The 20,630-nt window shown below is 38.0% G+C and overlaps 1 protein-coding gene across 1 annotated transcript in view; it reads left to right on the top strand.

The window, feature by feature from the left end:
• The window catches only part of LOC132824083 (puratrophin-1-like), a 146,835-nt gene that overhangs the window by 2,372 nt on the left and 123,833 nt on the right, over positions 1-20,630 (top strand). Inside the window, exons 2-4 of the mRNA XM_060838353.1 lie at positions 12,483-12,728; positions 17,073-17,196; positions 18,298-18,391. Of these exons, the coding sequence (XP_060694336.1) occupies positions 12,483-12,728; positions 17,073-17,196; positions 18,298-18,391 (464 nt within the window). The remainder of the gene's footprint in view (positions 1-12,482; positions 12,729-17,072; positions 17,197-18,297; positions 18,392-20,630) is intronic.

Genomic DNA, 20,630 nt, shown 5'->3' with positions numbered 1-20,630 from the left:
GCCTACCATGGGGAACCCTATCAAATGCCTTATTGAAATCCAAATACACCACATCAACCACTTTACCCTCATCCACCTGTTTGATCACCTTCTCAAAGAACTCAATAAGGTTTGTGAGTCACGACCTACCCTTCTCAAAACCATGTTGCCTATCCCTAATCAATTTATTCCTTTCAAGATTGTTTAAATCCTATTTCTTATAACCTTTTCCAACACTTTACCCACAGTGAGGCTCACTGGTCTGTAATTACCAGGGTTGTCTCTACTCCTCTTCTTGAACAAGGGAACAACATTTGCCATCCTGCAGTCTTCTGCCATAGTCCTTTAGACAATGACAACATAAAGATCAAAGCCAAAGGCTTAGCAATCTCTGCCCTCCGCTTCCCAGAGAATCCTAGGACAAATCCCATCCAACTCAGGGGATTTATCTATTTTCACACTTTCCAGACTTTCCTACACCTCCTCCTTATGAACCTCAATCCCATCTAGTCTAGTAGCTGTTTCTCAGTCTTCTCCTTGACCACATTGTCTTTTTCCAGTGTGAATACTGACAAAAAATATTCATTTAGCACCTCCCCTATCTCCTCTGACTCCACACTCAACTTTCCACTATTGTCCTTGATTGGTTCTAATCTTATTCTAGTCATTCTTTTATCCCTTATATACCTATAGAAAGCTTTAGGGTTTTCCCTAATCCTATCCACCAACAACTTCTCATGTCCACTCCTTGCTCATCTTAACTCTCTCGTTAGGTCTTTCCTGGCTACCTTGTAACTCTCAGTTGCCAAATTTTAGTCTTCACATCTCATCCTAACATAAGCCTCCTTCCTCCTCTTCACAAGAGTGTATTATGAAGTAATTCCTTTTGATGCGAAGAATAAGAATTGATGTAAACTGAAAGGTGCAGGAGCATAGGGAATGGGTGATCTGCCTCCATAGACTGGAGGCAAGACAAGTTAAGAAAGTGTTTAAAAAGCCAGCCAGAATCATTTTGCTTTATAAATGGAGTAGTATAGTGAAAAAAGATGGAATTATGTCACACCTTTGTAAATCACTAGCTAGGTCTCAGCTACAGCTATCAGCTATCTAATTCTGAACATAATTTAAGAGGGATGCAAAAGCTGAAGAACGCATATAAGGGAGATTTAAAAATGTAAACTGAGGATGAAAGACTTTGGTGATATGGAAAGGTTAGGAAAACTGGTAGTATTCACTGGAAGGGACATAACTAAAAAGGGAACAGGTTCAAATCATGAATGGTTTTGATAGATCTAAAAAGGGGGAAACTGTTACTGGTAACAGAGGAGTAGATAACCATAGGAAGTAGTTAGGTGATATGCAAAAAACTGGGAATAACTGAAAGGAAAATAAAGGAATGAGTGAATATCATTTGCAGATTTTGGTGGCAGGAGATTCAGTAATACCTTTTTAAAAGGGAATCGATTACTTAAAAGTTTTTTGTTTTATTCATTCACTGAAAGGAGTTGATATTGGTACTAAACGAAGGGGAGCTGTTGAACTATGTTATTCCTGAAGTGACACTAAAAGTTCAGCATTAGTTTCATTCAAGTGAACATTGGTCCTGGCTAGAGAGATTTTCATAATTATGGAACATATCCATGGATCACCTATGATTGTATTGAACTTTTGATTACAATGTGCATTTTTTTAAAAAAACAACAAATGACAAGGTAAATAAATTCTGAACAAAGTAATTGAGTGGCTTTTTGGATTATCCTCAGTTTTGTGTGAAGCCCTGGAATGTCACATGACTATTGTCAAGAAAACCTCAAAGAGATGGATTTCTGAGGGAGACATGCATTGCAAACTGACTGTAATCTTGTGAGTTTTTTCAGACTATGAATTTGATGGAAGTAAAGAAAGTAGACTGCACAAGTACAAGGCTTAAAAGCCAGTTTTAACTCTGACTATATGTACGACCCCAAAAGTGCTGTGAGAATCACAGTTGAGAAAAATTCTTGTCATTTCTGTGCTACAGTTAAAAGGAAAGGAAATAGGACAAAGGCCTTTCAACTGATCTTAATGCCAAACATCTTAAGTCAACTGCTCACCTTCCAATGTTAGTGCTACTGATAACACCATTGGAAAACAAGGCGAAAGTGAGGACTGCAGATGCTAGAAATCAGAATCAAGATCAGAGTGGTGTTGGAAAAGCATAGCAGGTCAGGCAGCGTCTGAGGAGCAGGAAAATTGACGTTTCGGGCAAAAGCCCTTCACAGATTCCTGATGAAGGCCTTTTGTCCAAAATGTTGATTTTCCTGCTCCTCAGATACTGCCTGACCTGCTGTGCTTTTCCAGCACCATTCTAATCTTGACAACGTCACACAGTCTACTCTTCATGAAACATAGAGACTGATTAGTATATCTTTTTTAACTATTTTCTTCGACTCACCACTCATTTCTAATTAGCACGTGTGTTGTGTTGTTATTTCTAAGTCAGGTTAGTACCTAATAAGTTCTCACTTTTGTTAACTTAGAAACCTGGTTGACTGGTTCCTTTTAAGACCTATGTAGATTTGGTTTGGGAGAAAGTCATCTACTGGTAAGAAATCCTTTCTAAATTAACCTTGTTGCAGTGAACCAAGTCATTGAGTAATTCAAGAAAAGGAGCCAGTTCATTCCTCTTCACCTGGGAGCTTGATGATTTTAGGAGTATCCCATCTGGAACCATAATAAATTGAGGAACCTCATCCTGGGATCAGTTGTAACAAGACAGAAATCAATTGCCACATATAAATTACCTCATTAAAACGAAATTGTCTCTCCAGGAATTCCATTATATAAACAAAATTCTTAGCCTTTGAAAAAGTTTTGTTTGTCCAGTTTCTGAACCCTTGCTTCAATTTGGTAAAAAAAAACTGCTGTTAACATCAAGTCAGTCTGCTAAGAATCTAATCTGGTGACATCACAACGAGACTTTGTCAAGCTTGTGTCTCATTTAAATTTCCTTGGAAATCTAGTTTCAGAAGAAATCTTATATTTGTCAAAAAGATAGATCAACTCTGTACATCAATGTATTTTGCAGTTAGCATGATCTCAGCTGATATGATTACTGGTCAAGTCAGATGCTAGGCTAAAACTGGGCTTAATAGATGTTTTGGTTTGTTCCGTTCTTTTATGAAATGGTCTCTAACTGAAACATAAGGTTATGATACTGCAGGTTTTGTTTTAACAATAAAACAGAAGTTTATTATCAATTCAAATGAAGTGAAAATAGTATCTACTGATACACAAATTCAAAAATGCTTAATCTCCAAGCACTCATTTATAAATTGAAAAGAAAGCAAAACATACCCCTGGTACAGTACCCAGAAACACAACTCTTATAGTCTTCATACCAGAGTCCCTGTCTCTAAACCTATCAAGGTGTTAAGTCACTTGTGATTTAAAGTTATAGACTGGAACTGCAGTTACTTTCTTCCAGGAGTCATTATGCATCCACTCTTAAACATATATATCTTTAAGTAGCACTTCAGGATTTGGTCCCAATTCTTTGGTCCAGGGCTATCACTAACTCTTTACTCTAAAGTAATTTAGTTTCACTATATCCTTCTCTGCTCAGGAACACTTTCTATATAGCCATCTTTATCCAAGGGCTTCACAAGACTTCGCAAATTATAAAGTACAGCTAAAAAGATCTGTAAGCTTTGGATATTTCCCTAAAGCTTAAAAACTTTCCTGACCTTCAAAACTAGCTCTTGTTTATATTGTTCAGTCATAAAGTTCTGTTAATGTACACAAAAAAACCTAATTATTCTAAAACCAAGTCTTAAAAATGGTTTTAAAAGAAATCTCCATGGTGAAAGAATTATTTACAAGTTCATTCATAAGTGCAAAACCTACATGTTACCAGCACAAAGAACTAAACCCAAACTTGCTGTCTATATGTATGATATATGTGTGTGACTGTGTTTATTGTTATGACACGGAAGCAAATCTCTCTTATCAATGAAACCAAACATCTAGAAAAGCTCAATTTGCCTCACCTTATAATCTGTTAAAATATGAGTAACAGTGAACTCCCAAATTACACTATTTAAAGAAAATAACATCAATTTTTTTTCTTACTCTAAAAGTGAACATTAAACAAAAAACTATTCACAAAGCTAAGCCCCCGCCCCCCCCGCCTTTCTCTTAACTGCTTACTATCTGCCTCCACCTCGGTCTTATGTGTCTTCACTCTTCCAGCTGCTGATCTCCTTAGTTCATCTTTTTACTGCAAGTATGTTTCACATGAAAAGGTACCTTTAATAGAGAGTGTTTTCTAATTTCTTTGAAGACAAGATGTTAGATGGACAATTAGGCTCTCCAGTTTCTCTCTATGGCAGTTGCTCACTGAGCAATTTTCAAAAATGTCTGTAATCTTATGACCCCCCAACATCAGATCGTCTCGTTGGTTCAATGTTGGCAAAACAATAAATGCAAACTTGATTGGGTTTTAGTATCCTGGGGCATAATTTAAACTGGTTAAATTCAAATTGTTGTCCAAACAGCAACCAAAACTCAAGTATCCATTTCACAGCCACATGTTACATCCAGGATTATCATCTAGTTATATACAAGGGTGCTTGTAATCTCTCAGTTCAGAACAGCATTCTTTCTCTCTTAAAGATACAATATATGCCTTCAACTTCATAACACTATCTCCTATTTTTCGGTATGTGAATAAACTATACTTTTGTTCCAACTCTGAAGAGTTTGCTGTAGGTCATTTTTAAATTGAACTTCACAAACAGTGGGTTTGTGGCAGGAGTGGGGTTGTTGGTAGTGTGAAATATAGAAAATAATGTGGAAAATAAATTTTATGAAGTAAAAGCACACCTGCTTCTGGATAGAAGAGGAGAACAACAAATAAGTTGTAAAATACCTCCGTCTCCTTGCCTGTAACACAAGTCAAGATGGTTTGAGAATAACTTAAAAGAGTTCCATTCGATGCGCTACTACTCATTCTTCTAAGGGTAGAACTCCTGGCTTTGGGACAGCGCTGTCGCTGTGGTGTATCTCGTGTATGGGACACATAGAACCCATGGGCACTGATGGTGGAGGAGTGAATGTCTAAGGTGGTGGATAAGGTACCAATTATCTGGATGCCAAATTATGGATGGATTGAGGATTGTTGGAGCTACATTTGTCTAGGCAAGTAAAGAACATTCCATCACACACCTGACTCGGGCTTTTTAAATAATGGAAAAGCTTTGGGGACCAAGAACAATTACTCCCTGCAGAATATTTCCAACTTCTGTGCTGTTGGTTCTGTTGTGTTTTTAGTTGATGGTAGATGGTGGTATTCTCACTTGTTGGAAATAGGCACTAACTGTCACTTGTGCAATACACAGATTAGGGGTAATTTATCAGTTCAAACCTGAAGTTGTTCAAGTTTGCTGCAAGCATGTATACATAGCTTCAGTATTTGTGGAACAATGAATGGAACTGAACATTATGAAAGCATTAAACATCAGCATTTCTGACTATATGATGGAGAGGATCTTTTGATGGATGGACCCAGGACATTTCTCTGAGGAACTTGTGCAGTAATGTCCTGAGCACAATCCTTCTGACTTCAATTTTGCTAGGGGTCCTCGTCCGTTTCTCATTCTCTGTTAAATGCTGCATTAATGTTGGGAGGAGTCACTCTCACCTCAAGTTATTCAGGAGCAGCAGTGTCAACCACTCCTACCTAGATTAGAGTGGTGATAGAGCAGGTCAGGCAGCATCCGAGGAGCAGGAAAAATGACGTTTCTGGCAAAAGCCCTTCATTACTCCTACCATTTGTAAATCATTGGGAAAGGGCATGACAATAGGACTAATTGGTAGCTCTTTCAGAGAATTTCACAGGAATAATAGACTGAATATGGTTCCTAGATGGGTACATGATCCACGGTGGCAGCAGAGTAGGACACTCCATTCGGAGATCCTCTGCTCACCAGTCCTTTTTCCTTTTACTTCTTGTTTTCTGCTCTTCATAGCTTTTCTTTTTTTCCATTACCCACCCTACCTGGAAAGTGGATCGAGGAGCAGAGCGAGCAGGCCATGTCCTCATAGCAGAGTGAGCACAGGCTGAGTCCTGGGGCGGGGCAGAGCAAGCATGGGCTGAATCCAGCAGTTGAACAGAGCAAGCACGGGCCGAGTTCAGCATCAAAACAGAGCGAACATGGACTGGGTCCCACAGCTGAGCAAGTCCTGGATGGAGGCCAGCATGTGGAGGCTGTGTGGCCTCGTGCTCTGGGGCCTGCAGGCACAGACTGGAACTTTAGTACTTATGGTCACTTGTTATCATTCCGGACTTCTTCCACTGTTTCATGCTAGTGTATATTCTTCTTTACTCTGTAACAACTCTATATTTTTTACTCTGTAAGATTTGTACCTCGGTACTGTAAAGACAGCCATTGTAAAATCTTTTCACTGTATTCCTGTACTTCTGTACTGGGATACGTGACAATAAAGACTGTTCTATTCTATTCTGTGTTGTATCATTGTATGATTGTGTGCTTTTTAATAATAATCTAGAGAGACTATGGTAGTGAAGGACAAATATGCGGTCAACTCAATCAATTTCATGAATTACCCTGCCAGAACTATTATGCACTGCAGAAGCTTATGTATTAAATATTTATGTTTGTAAGAAGAAATTTAATCACCCACTCACTGCATAGTATCTTCACAGTCAGGACAACAACAGCCATTCACAGCCAGTTAGTTTGAGGAACCTCACAGAATGTTTTGTGGACTTTGGGAGGATGCGCTTTTAATACTTACCCATAAATGTTAACAAGGCCTCTAACTAATGGCACTATAACTCAGCTTGAGAAGTGTATCAGTTTTAGTTGGAACATGTACAACTTGAAATGGATGAAGAAAAAATACTAAAGCTTTACAATAACCAACATCATGAGGTGTACTTTGTATCTGCTGAACCCCAGGACCTGCGGGTCTGAAGAGACTGTTTGGCTCCAGCCAGCCTTAGGAATGAGACAATGCCTGTCTTTCTGTTTTGCTGTTTCTTTGCACTTGAGAAAAGACTGGTTCAGCTCCTGATATTTCCAGGTACCTTGTGACTTGATATTATGTTAAGAATATGAAATTTTAATTTTTTGGCCAAGTTGTTGATTTCAAAAGGGACATTTATCTGCTATTCTGAACAAAGTAAATCTCACAGGTTCTTTAAACGTTTGATGTCCTTACAGCAAATTGAAATTTCTTGGAGTACCCTGTAATATACATGTTTGTTGTTAAATTTCTGTTAATAGCAAGAACTTAATTCAGTATTCTTGCAAATTGTCTTAATGAGTCTGACTGAAAAACTCCAAACTGTCTTTTTTCAGCACTGGTTATTAATAATTATATCTTCATAATAAGGATATTCTAATTGCAATTTTTCTTCTTGGGCTGTTCTGCTTAACTATAGTATCTCATTTTATCTGATTTCATTGATTGGCACAATTATGATTTTTTACTGCAATGTATTGAAAACTGTTTTTACAATTGTCATTGCAATTATTTCTAGAAAACAGCCTGCAAACAGTTACAATCAATATGAATACATATATAAACTGTGAATTTCATTTCTAGCATGAATTCAGTGACATGTGCCTACACTATGGAAATGATACTAATACTTCACATTTTTGGCAGAACTATTCAGAATCTGCAAAAAGAACGCATTAAGAAATTCTGTTATTCAAACTTCACATTTGTAATTTAAGCTTGTTATTTTCACATAAAAATGTTTAGAATCTGAAACATGTTTTTACTAATTTCTAAATGGTTATTGGCATAAAACGTTACCTTATAAATACACAAAATCATATATTTTTGCAAGGCAGCTGGTGAAAATGCATGTTTTTGAAGATCAATAGGGAAAGTTGGGCAAATTCCTAATGGTGTAGGAATGCATTATTTGAAAAGAGAAAAACATTGACAAAAGAACTATTTGTTTATTGTAGAGAGGAATTATTATCTTTCTGCTTTAATTGCCTTATGTACGAGGATATTTGGAGTGTTTTGAAGTTGAGAATGAGTAATTTGAGAGATCTTTCGCCCAAATCATTGAGAGGCAGAATGACTTTCTGAAGTTTGGGTTTTGCTCAGTTAATCGACAAATTTGCTATTAGAAATAAATGAAGGGTGAGCATTTCATTTCATTCTTAGATTTTATAATTTTCTTATCGAAACTTCATGTTGGCATTATCTCAAAATATGCAGTAGAATGATTTTCTCATAAATTGTAGATTATTTGTATTTGATGCATTTTAATTGTTTGTTACTCCTGTAGCACACACCCCAGCACATTTGCCACTCTCAAAATACATTGATTACTGAATGCATAGATTAGCCAAAAATGTTAACAAACAATCTCCTTCAACATACTTGTACCTAATTTAAAGCTTAAAATACCAACGAATGATTTTTTTTTAAACAATGTATGGAGTTGGAAGAAGGGGCAACTGTTTCGAAGCCAAGTTGGCTGATGGAACAAAAGAGGAAGAAGCAAGTTGTGAAAAGGACATAGAGTCTACAAAAGGATATAGATAGGTTCAGTGAGTGGAGAAAAAAACGGCAATTGGAGTGTAATATAAAAAAAATGTGCAGTTGTCCATTTTGCTGGAATGATTGGGGAAGCATAATATTATTTTAATAGAGAGGAAGCTGCAGAATTCTGCAATAAAGAGTGATATGGGCATGAATCACAAAAAGTTAACATGTAGGCACTGCAGGTAATTAGGAAGACAAGTGGAATGTTAACCTTTATTGCACGAGTTGGAATATGAAGCTAAGGAAGTCTTGCTAGAACACCACAGGGCATTAGTGAGATCACACTTGATATGCTGTACAAGATTCATTATCTTAAAGAAGAATATCTTTGCATTAATCGCAGTTCAAAAAAAGGTTCACTCGACTGATTCCAAGGATGAGGAATTTATCATTTTGAGGAAAGTTTAAACTGATTGAGTTTGTACTTATTGAAGTTTAGAAGTGATCTTATTGAAACATATAAGATTATAATGAGGTTGATAGGTTAGGTGCAGAGAGATTCCCCTTACGTGGGGAAATCTAGAACTAAAGGTAAAGCTTCAAAATAAGAAATCTTGTGTCTAAAACTGGAATGATGAGGAATCACTTCACTGATTCCATTAGCCTTTGAAATTCCTTTCCCAGAAAGCAGGATGAGGCAGAGTCCTTCAATATGTTCAATGTTGAGTTAGGTTCATGGGAGTAAGGGAGTTGTGAGTTACAGGGAACATGTGGGAAAGTTGAGTTAAGACAACAATCAGATCATCTGTGAACTTTTTGCAGATGATCAGGTGTGATCTAGAATGGTGGAGCAAGCTCAAGCATCTGAATGGCATCATCCTATTCCTGTTTTTCATGATGTACCATTTTAGTCCTGTGGGGGAAATGTGAAGGGCATGATTTAAGTGACTACATGTACTTTGAAATAGAAAATAGTGATTTTTTTTTAGTTTCACAGAAAATATCATCTGAGTTATCTGCTTTCCAGAATTACTGTGCTGATAATAAAAATGGAGAGTTTGCAATCTGTAGGATCTTTGTCACTTACACGGGCATCCATGGGAAGATAACCTATTTAGAACTCAGCACCGTCCAGTAAAATGCTAATGACAGTTGAATAGAAGGAGGTCATCAAATGAGTCAGTATAGCAATCCACCTTTCTTCTCTTGTTTTGTAACTAAAGGTGGTAAGTTACTGGTACTCCTAGTAAGATGTAAAGGAGTCTACTTCTCACTCTTGTTTAAGTTCCTTGTTTGTTTACTCAAATATGTTCACAAGTTTAGATATGTTGCATTTTCCAAGAGATGGAGACTTGAAGTACTACATAAAACTGTTCCTTGTGCACATGTACTTTATGTGCCTAAGCTGAAAAATACAGGTATCAGCTGAAAAACGGTGAAAATCTAAGGTAATCCTGAGGGTTGTAAAATCCTTTCACACAATGTTTATTCTCATTCAAATAATTTGGGCATCATGAAATATGTACAATGTGATGTTTCCTGGATAAAAAAATCCACTAAATGTACATTCCTGTGGTCACTGACCACCTGTCTGCTAGTTAAATGTAAATCTTTCTCATTCATGAAAGTCTATGGATAGGAACATGAGAAGTTTTAATTTTTACATGTGCCCCATTGTATTTGTTGGAAGTCTTGCAGTGAAAATTGTGCAGCAGAGGTGGCGACAGATCTCACCCAACATATGTAGATACAGGGCCTTGGATAACAACTGATGTAGCAAAAATATCTGACTATTCATTGTATTTGTTTTGCTGAACTCTCTCAATCTTCCTTATCTCACCCTAAATATGAATCATAATTAGAACCTTGAAAGAATATGCATTCTCATCTTTTGTAAGATGCAATGTGAAAATCAATAACAATTTAAGAATCTCTGTGACATCAAGGATTTCTAGCAAAAGTAATTGAAAATCAACGCACAATCTCTATTGGTTGCTGAGTTGGGATCCATTATTAAGGTTAGGTAGTGTAAGAAATTTTATTGTTAGGTAGTGCTCACGTAAGGTAGTATTAGCAAGTCTGGAACTTGTTAGCTTCACTAGGCAGCAGTAAGCCATTATGTTACACTAAGAACAGACTGAAAAGCTGACGGCATAGCCTGAAGAGGCCCCAGGGAGGGTGAGAGATAATAGGACATTGGAGCCGTGTCAGAATGCACGTAGCTCAAACTGAGGTAATAGAATGTTATCAGGTGAGAACCAATGACATACCAAAATACTGCATTTTACCAAATAAGGATGTAACTCTGGAATGTGAGAGAACAAAAAGATAGACAAATTAAAATATAGTCAGAACGCGCCTTCTCCAGTGAGCTAGACACCTCACTGTACTGTGTACGATTCTCTCTCATTAAACCTGTTTATACTTTTAATCAGACCCGGTGTCTCTCTCCTCCAAACGAACACGGGGACAGAAGATCTGTCCCAACAGCTGTCATTTCTATCATAAAGGAAGATGATTGTGATTGTTGGAGGCCAATCACCTCCATCCCAGGTCATTGTTCCAGAAGTTCCTCAAGCTAGTGTTTTAGATCCAACCATTTTCAGCTGCTTAATCAAAGATCTGGCCTGCACCAAAAAGTCAGTGGGGGATATTTGCTGGCAATCGTATCAGGTTCATCACCATTTATGACTCCTCGGATACTGAAGAATTCTTTTTTAATATACAGCAAGACCTGAACAACATTTAGGCTTGGTTGATAACTGGCAAGTAATGTTTATAAGTGCCAATGACGAAATATAATTAGTAGCAAAATAAAACCACTTCTAAATTTTGAAATGTTCCATGAAGTGTGAAGAGTACAGAAATATTGGAGATTGTCAAATGCTGACTCTAAATTAGACAGCTCCTAAAATAACATAACCTTAGTACAGCACAGTCAAATAAATGGCAGTGAAGAGATTTCATCCAGACAACAGTCTTCTTTCGCTATGATTGGTAAGGTTGGTGTGCTGCCTGGGTAAACTGTGCGTGGAGCTCCCTTCTTGTTGCATGATAAGCTCATGGCCCAACCAACACATGAATGACTAGTTTAGTTTTTGGAAGAAAGAAAGATGTACAGTGAGAAGAAATTATGCGTTGCAGCACAAGGTCAGGGTTTGGGCTTTTAGTGGGAGCAGGTGAGTGAAAGCTGACTAAATATCAAAATGATTCACCAGTGAGCAAAAGTTGATCAAGGGAGATTGAGAATTCTGTCTGCACATTGTGATCTGCATACTGTAATTTTATGTGGCAAGATCCAGTGAATGGAAGAATGCTGAGTAGAGGCTTGTTATGTAGAACAGACCACGTATTATCTCATGCATTTTACAGAAGGTTTTTGAAACTGGTTTTAAATTAATTCAGGAGAAAGTGAGGACTGCAGATGCTGGAGATCAGAGTTGAGAGTGTGTTGCTGGAAAAGTACAGCAGGTCAGTTAGCATTTGAGGAGCAGAAGAATCGACGTTTTGGGCGTAAGCCAGACACACTCTCAACTTTAAATTGATTCACTGTTGACTTAGGACTGTCATCAGGTACACTCAAAGTCATGGAAGACCAATATGGAGAAAGAGAATTTAATGTTCCAGTTTGCAGAAAACAAACAAGATATTACACTCAGAAAGAATTATATGTTTTGATTGTTTATTAATCAAAATGATCAAAGACCATCCGAATGTCTACCCTTGTATTTCAAGTAATTTCTGTTATCTGTGGCCCATGCGACCCTCGTTCTGGACGTAAAGAGAGTTTCCTGATTGGAATGGAAAACTTGTCATTTTTCGAAGGCTTTGTGGCTTTTTGATAGACATGTGTTTTCTAAATGTGAGAATTATCAAATGGGTCTGGGTTACTCTTCGGAGAGTTGGTGTGGACTTGTTGAGCTGAAGGGCCTGTTTCCACACTGTAGAGAATCTAATCGAATCTAAACTAATCTTAATTAATTTTTTAGGATTTGATTCAAAAACAAATGATAACGGAAATACAGAAAAAAGGAGTTTTAATGAAGAAACTTTCAACCTATCAGATGAACCTCCAACAGGTTCAGTGATTGAACAGTGCATTGTGAGCAGGCAAGAATCAGCTTCAGTGAAACATTGTGAGACCTCATCTTCCTTACTGCTTAAACCCAATCTACCAACACTGTCCAAAGAAATCAACTTTGATGTTCTCAATTCAGGGGTAGCATGTTTGACTGGTAGGTGATAAAAACATTAATGTTACTAAAGTTTCACAGGGAGCAGAGCAGACCATTGACTGTGTATAGTGTCCTAGCAGCTGTATTTGAAGACGTGAATAGAAATTATCTTTCTAAAGAAAGTTTCATAATATTGCTTTATTGCATTACTGCCCTTCACTGTTTTGGTCTAACTTTAGTGCTTAGTTCCATTCCTGTTATTTATGCTCTTTTATCCTATCTTCTTTTTAGATTTTATATTGGAATGTTTATATTAAGAATTTACATTTTTATGTTGACTGACTTTTGAAAAGTAATCTTAAGGCAGCAGTATAAGGAATACTAACAGTTTCCTGTTTTGCTTGCTTTGGTTTTCAACCATGTAGATAACGAAAATAAGATATGATTTGGAGATGCCAGTGTTGGACTGGGGTGTACAAAGTTAAAAATCACACAACACCTGGTTATAGTCCAACAGATTTAATTGGAAACACACTAGCTTTCGGAGCGATGCTCCTTCATCAGGTGATAGTGGAGGGCTCAATCCTAACACACAGAATTTATAGCAAAAATTTACAGTGTGATGTAACTGAAATTATACATGGAAAAATTGATTGTCTGTTAAGCCTTTCATCTGTTAGAATACAGTGATAGTTTCACTTCTATCATGTGTAAATCATAAAACTTTTTTTTTAAAAAATTGCATTCTCGGATTAGCTGTTAACAATGGTGATAGCTAGACAATATGTTGAAGGTGTTGGCCCCCTGTGTTCTCTGTCTATGTCATGATGTTTAGATTGATTCTAATGTAAAAAGTGAGATAACGGAGTTTTACATAAATTCATGCAGTTTTTGAGCTCAGAGTTCTACATGAATGCATGCAGTTTTTGAGCAAAGTACAATGTAACCCTGCAAGTACAAATTCACCCCACAAAATATATGTGTGCATGTGGGTCTTTGTCTGTTTCTGTTGTGTGTGTGTGTGTCTGTCTGTCTGTCTAGGTATAAGAAAGTGTATGCGTGTGTGTGTGTACTGAGTGCAGTGTCTTAAGTCTGTAAGGGTGTACGTGTGTATCAGGACATTCAGCCTCGGTCCTTCGGGTGACTATCCTCCAAGGTGGACTTCGGGACAGGCAGCAGAGAAAAGTGGCCGAGCAGAGGCTGATAGCTAAGTTCGGTACCCATAGGGAGGGCCTCAACTGGGACCTTGGGTTCATGTCACATTACAGGTGACCGCCATTGCACTATACACACACACAGATACTTCTACACACACAAGCACTCCTATACACGCATACACATGGACACGCACACAGACACCCACACACACCCTTACAGACACACACACTCCCACACTCTCACATGCACCCCCTCACAGACTTAAGACACTCTGCACTCATTACAAACACACATGCACTTTCTCACACTCACAAGCCAAACAGACAGAAGACCCACATGCACACATATATTTTGTGGGGTGAATTTGTACTTGCAAGGTTACATTGTACTTTGCTCAAAAACTGTATGAATTTATGTTAAACTCCGTTATCTCACTTTTTAGATTAGAATCAATCTAAATATCATGGCATAGACAGAGAACACAGGGGGCCAACACCTTCAACATATTGTCTAGCTATCACCATTGTTAACAGCTAACCCAAGAATGCAACTTTTTAAAAAAAAGTTTTTGTGATTTACACATGAAAGAAGTGAAACTATCACTGTATTCTAACAGATGAAAGGCTTAACAGACAATCAATTTTTCAATGTATAATTTCAGTTACATCACACTAAATTTTTGCTATAAATTCTGTGTGTTAGGATTGAGCCCTCCGCTACCGCCTGATGAAGGAGCGTCGATCCGAAAGCTAGTGTGCTTCCAATTAAAAATGTTGGACTATAACCTAGTGTTGTGTGATTTTTAAAAATAAGGTAGATTTGGTGAGCAGTGCAAAGAAATGGGTACTTGTGCTCCCCTTCCCACTCTTTTAACCATAAGACCAGAAGATGTAGGAGTAGAATTAGGCCATTCAGTCTATTGAATCTGGTTATCATTCGATTATGGCTGAGATGTTTCTCATCCCCATTCTCCTGTCTTCTCCCAGTAATCCTTGATTCCCTTACCTATTTGGAACTTAGCTATCTCTTTCTTAAATGCACTCAATCACTTGGCCTCTCCAGCCATCTGCGGCAAAAGGGTCCACAGATTAACCACCCTCTGGCTCAAGAAATTCCTCCTCATCTCTGTTCTGAAGATTTGTCCTTTTACTCTGAGGCTCTGCTCCTACTGGTGGAAACATATTCTCTGTGCCCACTCTATGCAAGCCTTTCAGTTTTTTGTAAGTTTCAAATCATGTTCCCCCTCATCCTTCTAAACTCGATCGAGTACAGATCCAGAGTTGTCTGCCATTCCTCATATGATAGACCCTTCATCCCCAGGAGCATTCTTGTAGACCCCCCTTTCGGCCTCCTGCAGAAAGCCAGGACATCACCCCTTAGATATGGGGCCCAGAACTGCACACAGCGTTTCAAACGCGGTCTGTCCAGAGCCTTATATAGCATCAGCAGCACATCTCTGCTCTATTCTAGCCATCTTGACATGATTGCATTCATAACTGCCAACTGAACCTGCATGTAAACTTTAGGATAATCCTGAACCTTGTCATATTCTGTTCCTTCTTCCACTTCTTTGCTCACTCTCCTAGCCTGTCCAAGTTCTTCTGCAAACTCCCCACTTCCTCAACACTATCAGTCCCTCCCTCTATCTTTATGTCATCTACAAACCTACCAACAATGCCCTCAGTTATTTTGTCCAGATCATTTATGTATAATGTGAATAGTTGTGGACCCAATATGGATTCCTGTAGAACTCCACTAGCCACTGTCTGTCATGCTGAGAAAGATCCCTCTATCTCTACTCTCAGTCTTCTGCCAGTCAGTCATTCCTCTATCCATGCCATTACCTTGCCCCAAACACTATGGGCTGTGATCTTCTTTGGCAGCTGCTTGTGCAGACCTGTGTCAAAGGCTTTCTGGAAATCCAAATCGATTGCATCCATTGGCTCTCGTTTGTCTAACTTGCTTGTTACCTCCTCAAATAATTCTAGCAGACTTGTCAAGCTTGACCTGCCCTTGGTGAAGCTGTGCACCTGTGATTACTAGAAGATCACCACCAATGCCTCCACAATCTCCTCAGCTGTTTTATTTACAACTCCAGCGTGTCGACCATCTAGGTCAGGTGATTTATCCAACTTCAGACCTTTCAACTTCCCCAGCCCCTTCTTCTGAGTGATAGTCACTACCATCAGCACTGCCCTCTGAATCTCTTGAAGTTCTGGTATGCTGCTGGTGTCTTCCTGCAGTGAAAATTGATGCAAATTGCTTATTCGGTTCTTCCACCATTTCTTAAGATTAGATTAGATTATTTACAGTGTGGAAACAGGCCCTTCGGCCCAACAAGTCCACACCGACACGCCGAAGCGCAACCCACCCATACCCCTACACCTACCCCTTACCTAACACTAGGGGCAATTAAGCATGGCCAATTCACCTGACCCACACATCTTTTGGACTGTGGGAGGAAACCGGAGCACCCGGAGGAAACCACACAGACACGGGGAGAATGTGCAAACTCCATACAGTGAGTCACCTGAGGCGTCTTTAGTCTCCACTATACTTCTTCAGCCTTATTAAAGGGCTTTTGCCCGAAATGTCGATTTTCCGGTTCCTCATATGCTGCCTGACCAGCTGTGCTTTTCCAACACCACTCTAATCTTGACTCTGATCTCCAGCATCTGCAGTCCTCACTTTCGCCTAATTTTCCAATGGTCCAATGTACACTCTTGCCTCTTTCTTATCTTTTAGTTTTCTGAAAAAAACTCTTGCAATCTTTGTTATGTTACTAGCTAACTTATTCTTATATTTAATCTTCCCTCTGTCCCGTACTTTCCAGTTATCCTGTTCTGGTTTTTAAAGGCTTTCCAATTCTCTGGCTTTGCACTGATCTTCTCCACAGTGTATGCCTATAACAGACTACAGACCACTATGTGATCCTCACTTTTATATTTTAAGTCCCATACTCTTTCTCCTGTCTTGTATTAATATCTTTTACAAAATCCCCTTTCTACCATACATGTTAATTTTGTTCCCATCATTCTTCCGAGATCCATGCTGTCTCCGACAGTCCAAGTATAGTCCAATATATTATCTAGACATTTTAATGGTTCTACATTTAACTCAGTTATTGAACACCATGCCTGTTAGATATTGCAACTCTTTTTAGCAAAAAAAATCATGATGTTGACTGACCTTTGCATCTTGGTTTGGTCATTTGAAATAATTGTGTAAAATTTTGTTTTGCTTCAGGAGCCAGAGATAAGTCTGGTCGTGCAGTTGTGATAATAACAACAAGAAACACAATCTGGCTAAATCCACATTGTAACGTTCCTGAACTCGTGCGGCTCCTTATCTACTTTTATAGCATTCCTAGGTAATCCAACAATTTCTTTGCATTTCATTGCAGCAGTAATTTATTACCTACACAGTAATTTTTTGAGCCCATATGTTACGCAGTTAGCTGGACATTAAATGACCTGTACTGTGCTAGAATGAACAACAAAAATGATAAAGATAGGAAAGGAAAACTCATTTGTAAGCTCCTCAAGAATATGGCAAAGGAAGTGGGGTTAAACAGGCCGTGAATATTTTCAGCTTCAAGGGCAAGAGAATCAACATTTATGATTTAGAATAGTTCTAATTCTAATTAGCAACTAATGCATTGAATTTTGATTTCATTAAGCAGAAATATATTTTGGGTCTGCAATTATATTAAAAGTGAGAGAAAATTAATGAATCTTAAATTATATGTTATACTTATTCAGTTAATATTTTGAAAGATAATATGGGGTTCCAGGATAATGTTCAGGTGTATATGATGCCATATTGCATTGAAAGTATGTCACTGATATGCAGTGTGCAACTCAAGAGTTCAGGTTTGTCAGTTTTAGTCATGATAGTCCATTGCATTTTTAATGATATCTTTGAGTTTGGGTTTAAATGTTTAAATTGGTTTGAACTACAAACCAGTAACACTAAGAAAAGGATAAGTAATATAATTTTAACATGTCAAGATTTGATAGTTTCTTATTACAAGATCCTGAAAGTTAATTTTAATTGCATCACAAGCATAGTATGTAAGATTATATTGAACAAATGTGTTCATTTTCATCTAAGTAAGATTTGCTATTTTGAAATTTACATTCATAAATTAACAGAATAATATCATGAATAGAAATTGAGTTCTTATGTCTTGAGATTTTCCAAGTATTTAAGTACACATTTGTTTTCAGTAACATCTGTATTTCATTATAAAATTCCAAAGATTGCAAACTTTTAAACTTGTAGATTCTGTACTATTTGTGAAAATTTTGTTATCCAGTGACAAAATATAATTGTTGATCAAAATTACCGTCTGAAGTAAAAGTGCATGTACATGGTGACAATATAGATGCTAGCCCTGTGTCAAATTAACAGTTATGTATCAAGATTATAATTTTATGTGATTTACTACAGTGTGTTTTCTGCTCTTTAGACAAGACATCCAAAGTGCAGGACTAACTATTTTGGTGGATGCCCGGCGATGCTCTCCTGTACCAGCATTGTTTAAGGCTTTCAATACCCTTCAGGTGAAAACTTCAAAGTACCTTTGGAAGTTGCTAACTGTTAATTCTTCAAAGTAAACAATTATACTACAAGACTGTTTATCTTTTCCTGTGTTTAATTGTGATAATTTTTTCAGATTAATTTTAAAAGTAATATTCATTAGTCAACTGTCAATTACAAACACTAATTTTAAGTAAATATTCACAGTAAAATTTAAAGCCCTAAGTAAATGTCTTAATTAGAACAGAAGCTCCTCAGGAAGAATTTTCCACTTAAGTATTCATCAATAAACTTCTATCCTAATATCAGGGGTTTATGGATGATACCACAAAACCTCTGTTCACGACGCCTCTGGCAATGAAACAGCCAGTACCAACTATCTTTGGGCTGAGAAGTAACAAGCAATTCCTGCAGTGAAATTGCGCAGCTGTGATGATTGGTTTCTGACAAGCGCATTTGTTTTTATTCATGTCAGCCAATGAGACCTTTCCATTTGACACCCCTTGATTTGAGTTTAGCTCAATTTTTTGTTGCTTTACTGAATTGAATGCTGCGTTGATACCAATGAAAAGTCTCACCTTTTGTCAGGCATTCTATTGTGGTTAGGCTGAGAAGTGTTTAAAGATCAACAAAGGATTACTAAAAATTAATAAAAAGAACAATGGTAAATTCTAAAAGAAACTGATGCAAAATATAAAAATGGATAGCAAAAGCTTATGTAAGTATATAAAGGGGCAGAGAGGAGCTAATGTAAATCCTTTGGAGGATGAAAATGGGTAGGGTACTGGGGGGAATGGCATAGAAACTAAATCAATTTTGCCTCAGTTTTCACTGTAGAGGACACTAGTACTATCCCAATAGTAATATGTAATGCAGAGGTTATACAAAGTAGGAACTTGGGAAAAGATACAGAGCAAACTGTTGGGATTGAAGGCAGCCAAGTCCCTAGGGCCTATTTGTCTTCATTCCTAGTATCTCAAAGGAAGTGTCAGTGAAGGTAGTGAATCCAATTCTAATATTCCAAAGTTCTCTGGATACTGAAAAGGTTCCAGTAGATTGGAAAAATGCCAATTTAACACCCTTATACAAAAAGGGAGGGAGGCATAAATTAGGAAACAACAGATCAGTTTAACATCTGCCGTTGGCAGCACAGCCAGGTAGCAGTACGCCCAGAGCAGGAATTCCTGACCTGGCAGTGGAACCAAGGACTCCTGCTTGCAGTGGGCCTAGAGCAGGGATTCCTGGTACCCATGGCAGTGGCAGCAACATGTTGTTCCTAGAATTGGGACTCTTGACATCACCAAGGCTGCAGCTGAGCCAGGGATTCCCGATTGCGGTCGCAGTAGGCCTGGGCCAAGTACTTCTCGTTATTGGCAATGTGGTGGCAGCAACAGAGCTGGGGATTCCTGGTTACTGGGAAAGTGTAGGTTTAGCAGCATCAGCAAAGGGTGACCAGTGACAAAGAGGAGGCATCTAAAGTGTGGCATCTCCTCTGTTGGTGAGTCTGGTGCAGGCGTTAGTAAGAAGGTGAAGGCCTCTCAGATACTGGAGGCTAGGTGCTGGCTTATACTGGGTTGGAAAGACTGTTATTCTAGAAAAGTTTCTTTATTTTTCTATTTGTTTTCAAAGAATTTGATTTTCAAGAATCTGTACCTAGGTACCTTTGTACCGAAGATAGCACTATAATGTGATGACTTGTAAACTTTCACTGTATTCATTTGAGTACATGTTATAACAAAGCTAGTTCAAATTGTTAGAATCCATTAATAGGACTTTTGGAAAGTAACACAATTAATCCGAGTCAGCATGGTTTTATGAAGGCTAAATCATGTTTGACTAACTTATATGCTCTTGTTCAGTTTCTGTCTTCATATTTGAAATTAAATGGCAATGGCAGAATTTAAGCTGAACATTCCTAAACATATAGTTAATGGTATTATTGATATCTCGTTCTGTATGGAGAGTACTAAAAATATAAAAGGCATTCAGCATAGTACTGAAGACTTGTGCTGCAGCGTTAGCTGTACCCCTATGCAAGCTGTTCCAGTAGAACTGTACCTGGGAATGTGAAAAAACAGCCCAGGACTGCTCTTTTACATGAAACATGACAAATTCTACCCAGTAATTACCACCCCATCAGTTTACTTTCAGTAAAGTGATGGAAGTGGTTGTCAACAGGCTCAATGGTAGTCTGCTCTCTGGTGCTTGTTTTGGGTTTTGAGGGTCACACAGTTCTAAATCTCATTGCAGCCTTGGCTCAAA

Source organism: Hemiscyllium ocellatum, chromosome 17, assembly GCF_020745735.1.
Source record: "Hemiscyllium ocellatum isolate sHemOce1 chromosome 17, sHemOce1.pat.X.cur, whole genome shotgun sequence".
In the NCBI taxonomy this organism is placed as follows: Eukaryota; Metazoa; Chordata; class Chondrichthyes; order Orectolobiformes; family Hemiscylliidae; genus Hemiscyllium; species Hemiscyllium ocellatum.
This window is presented reverse-complemented; position numbering and strand designations above follow the sequence as displayed.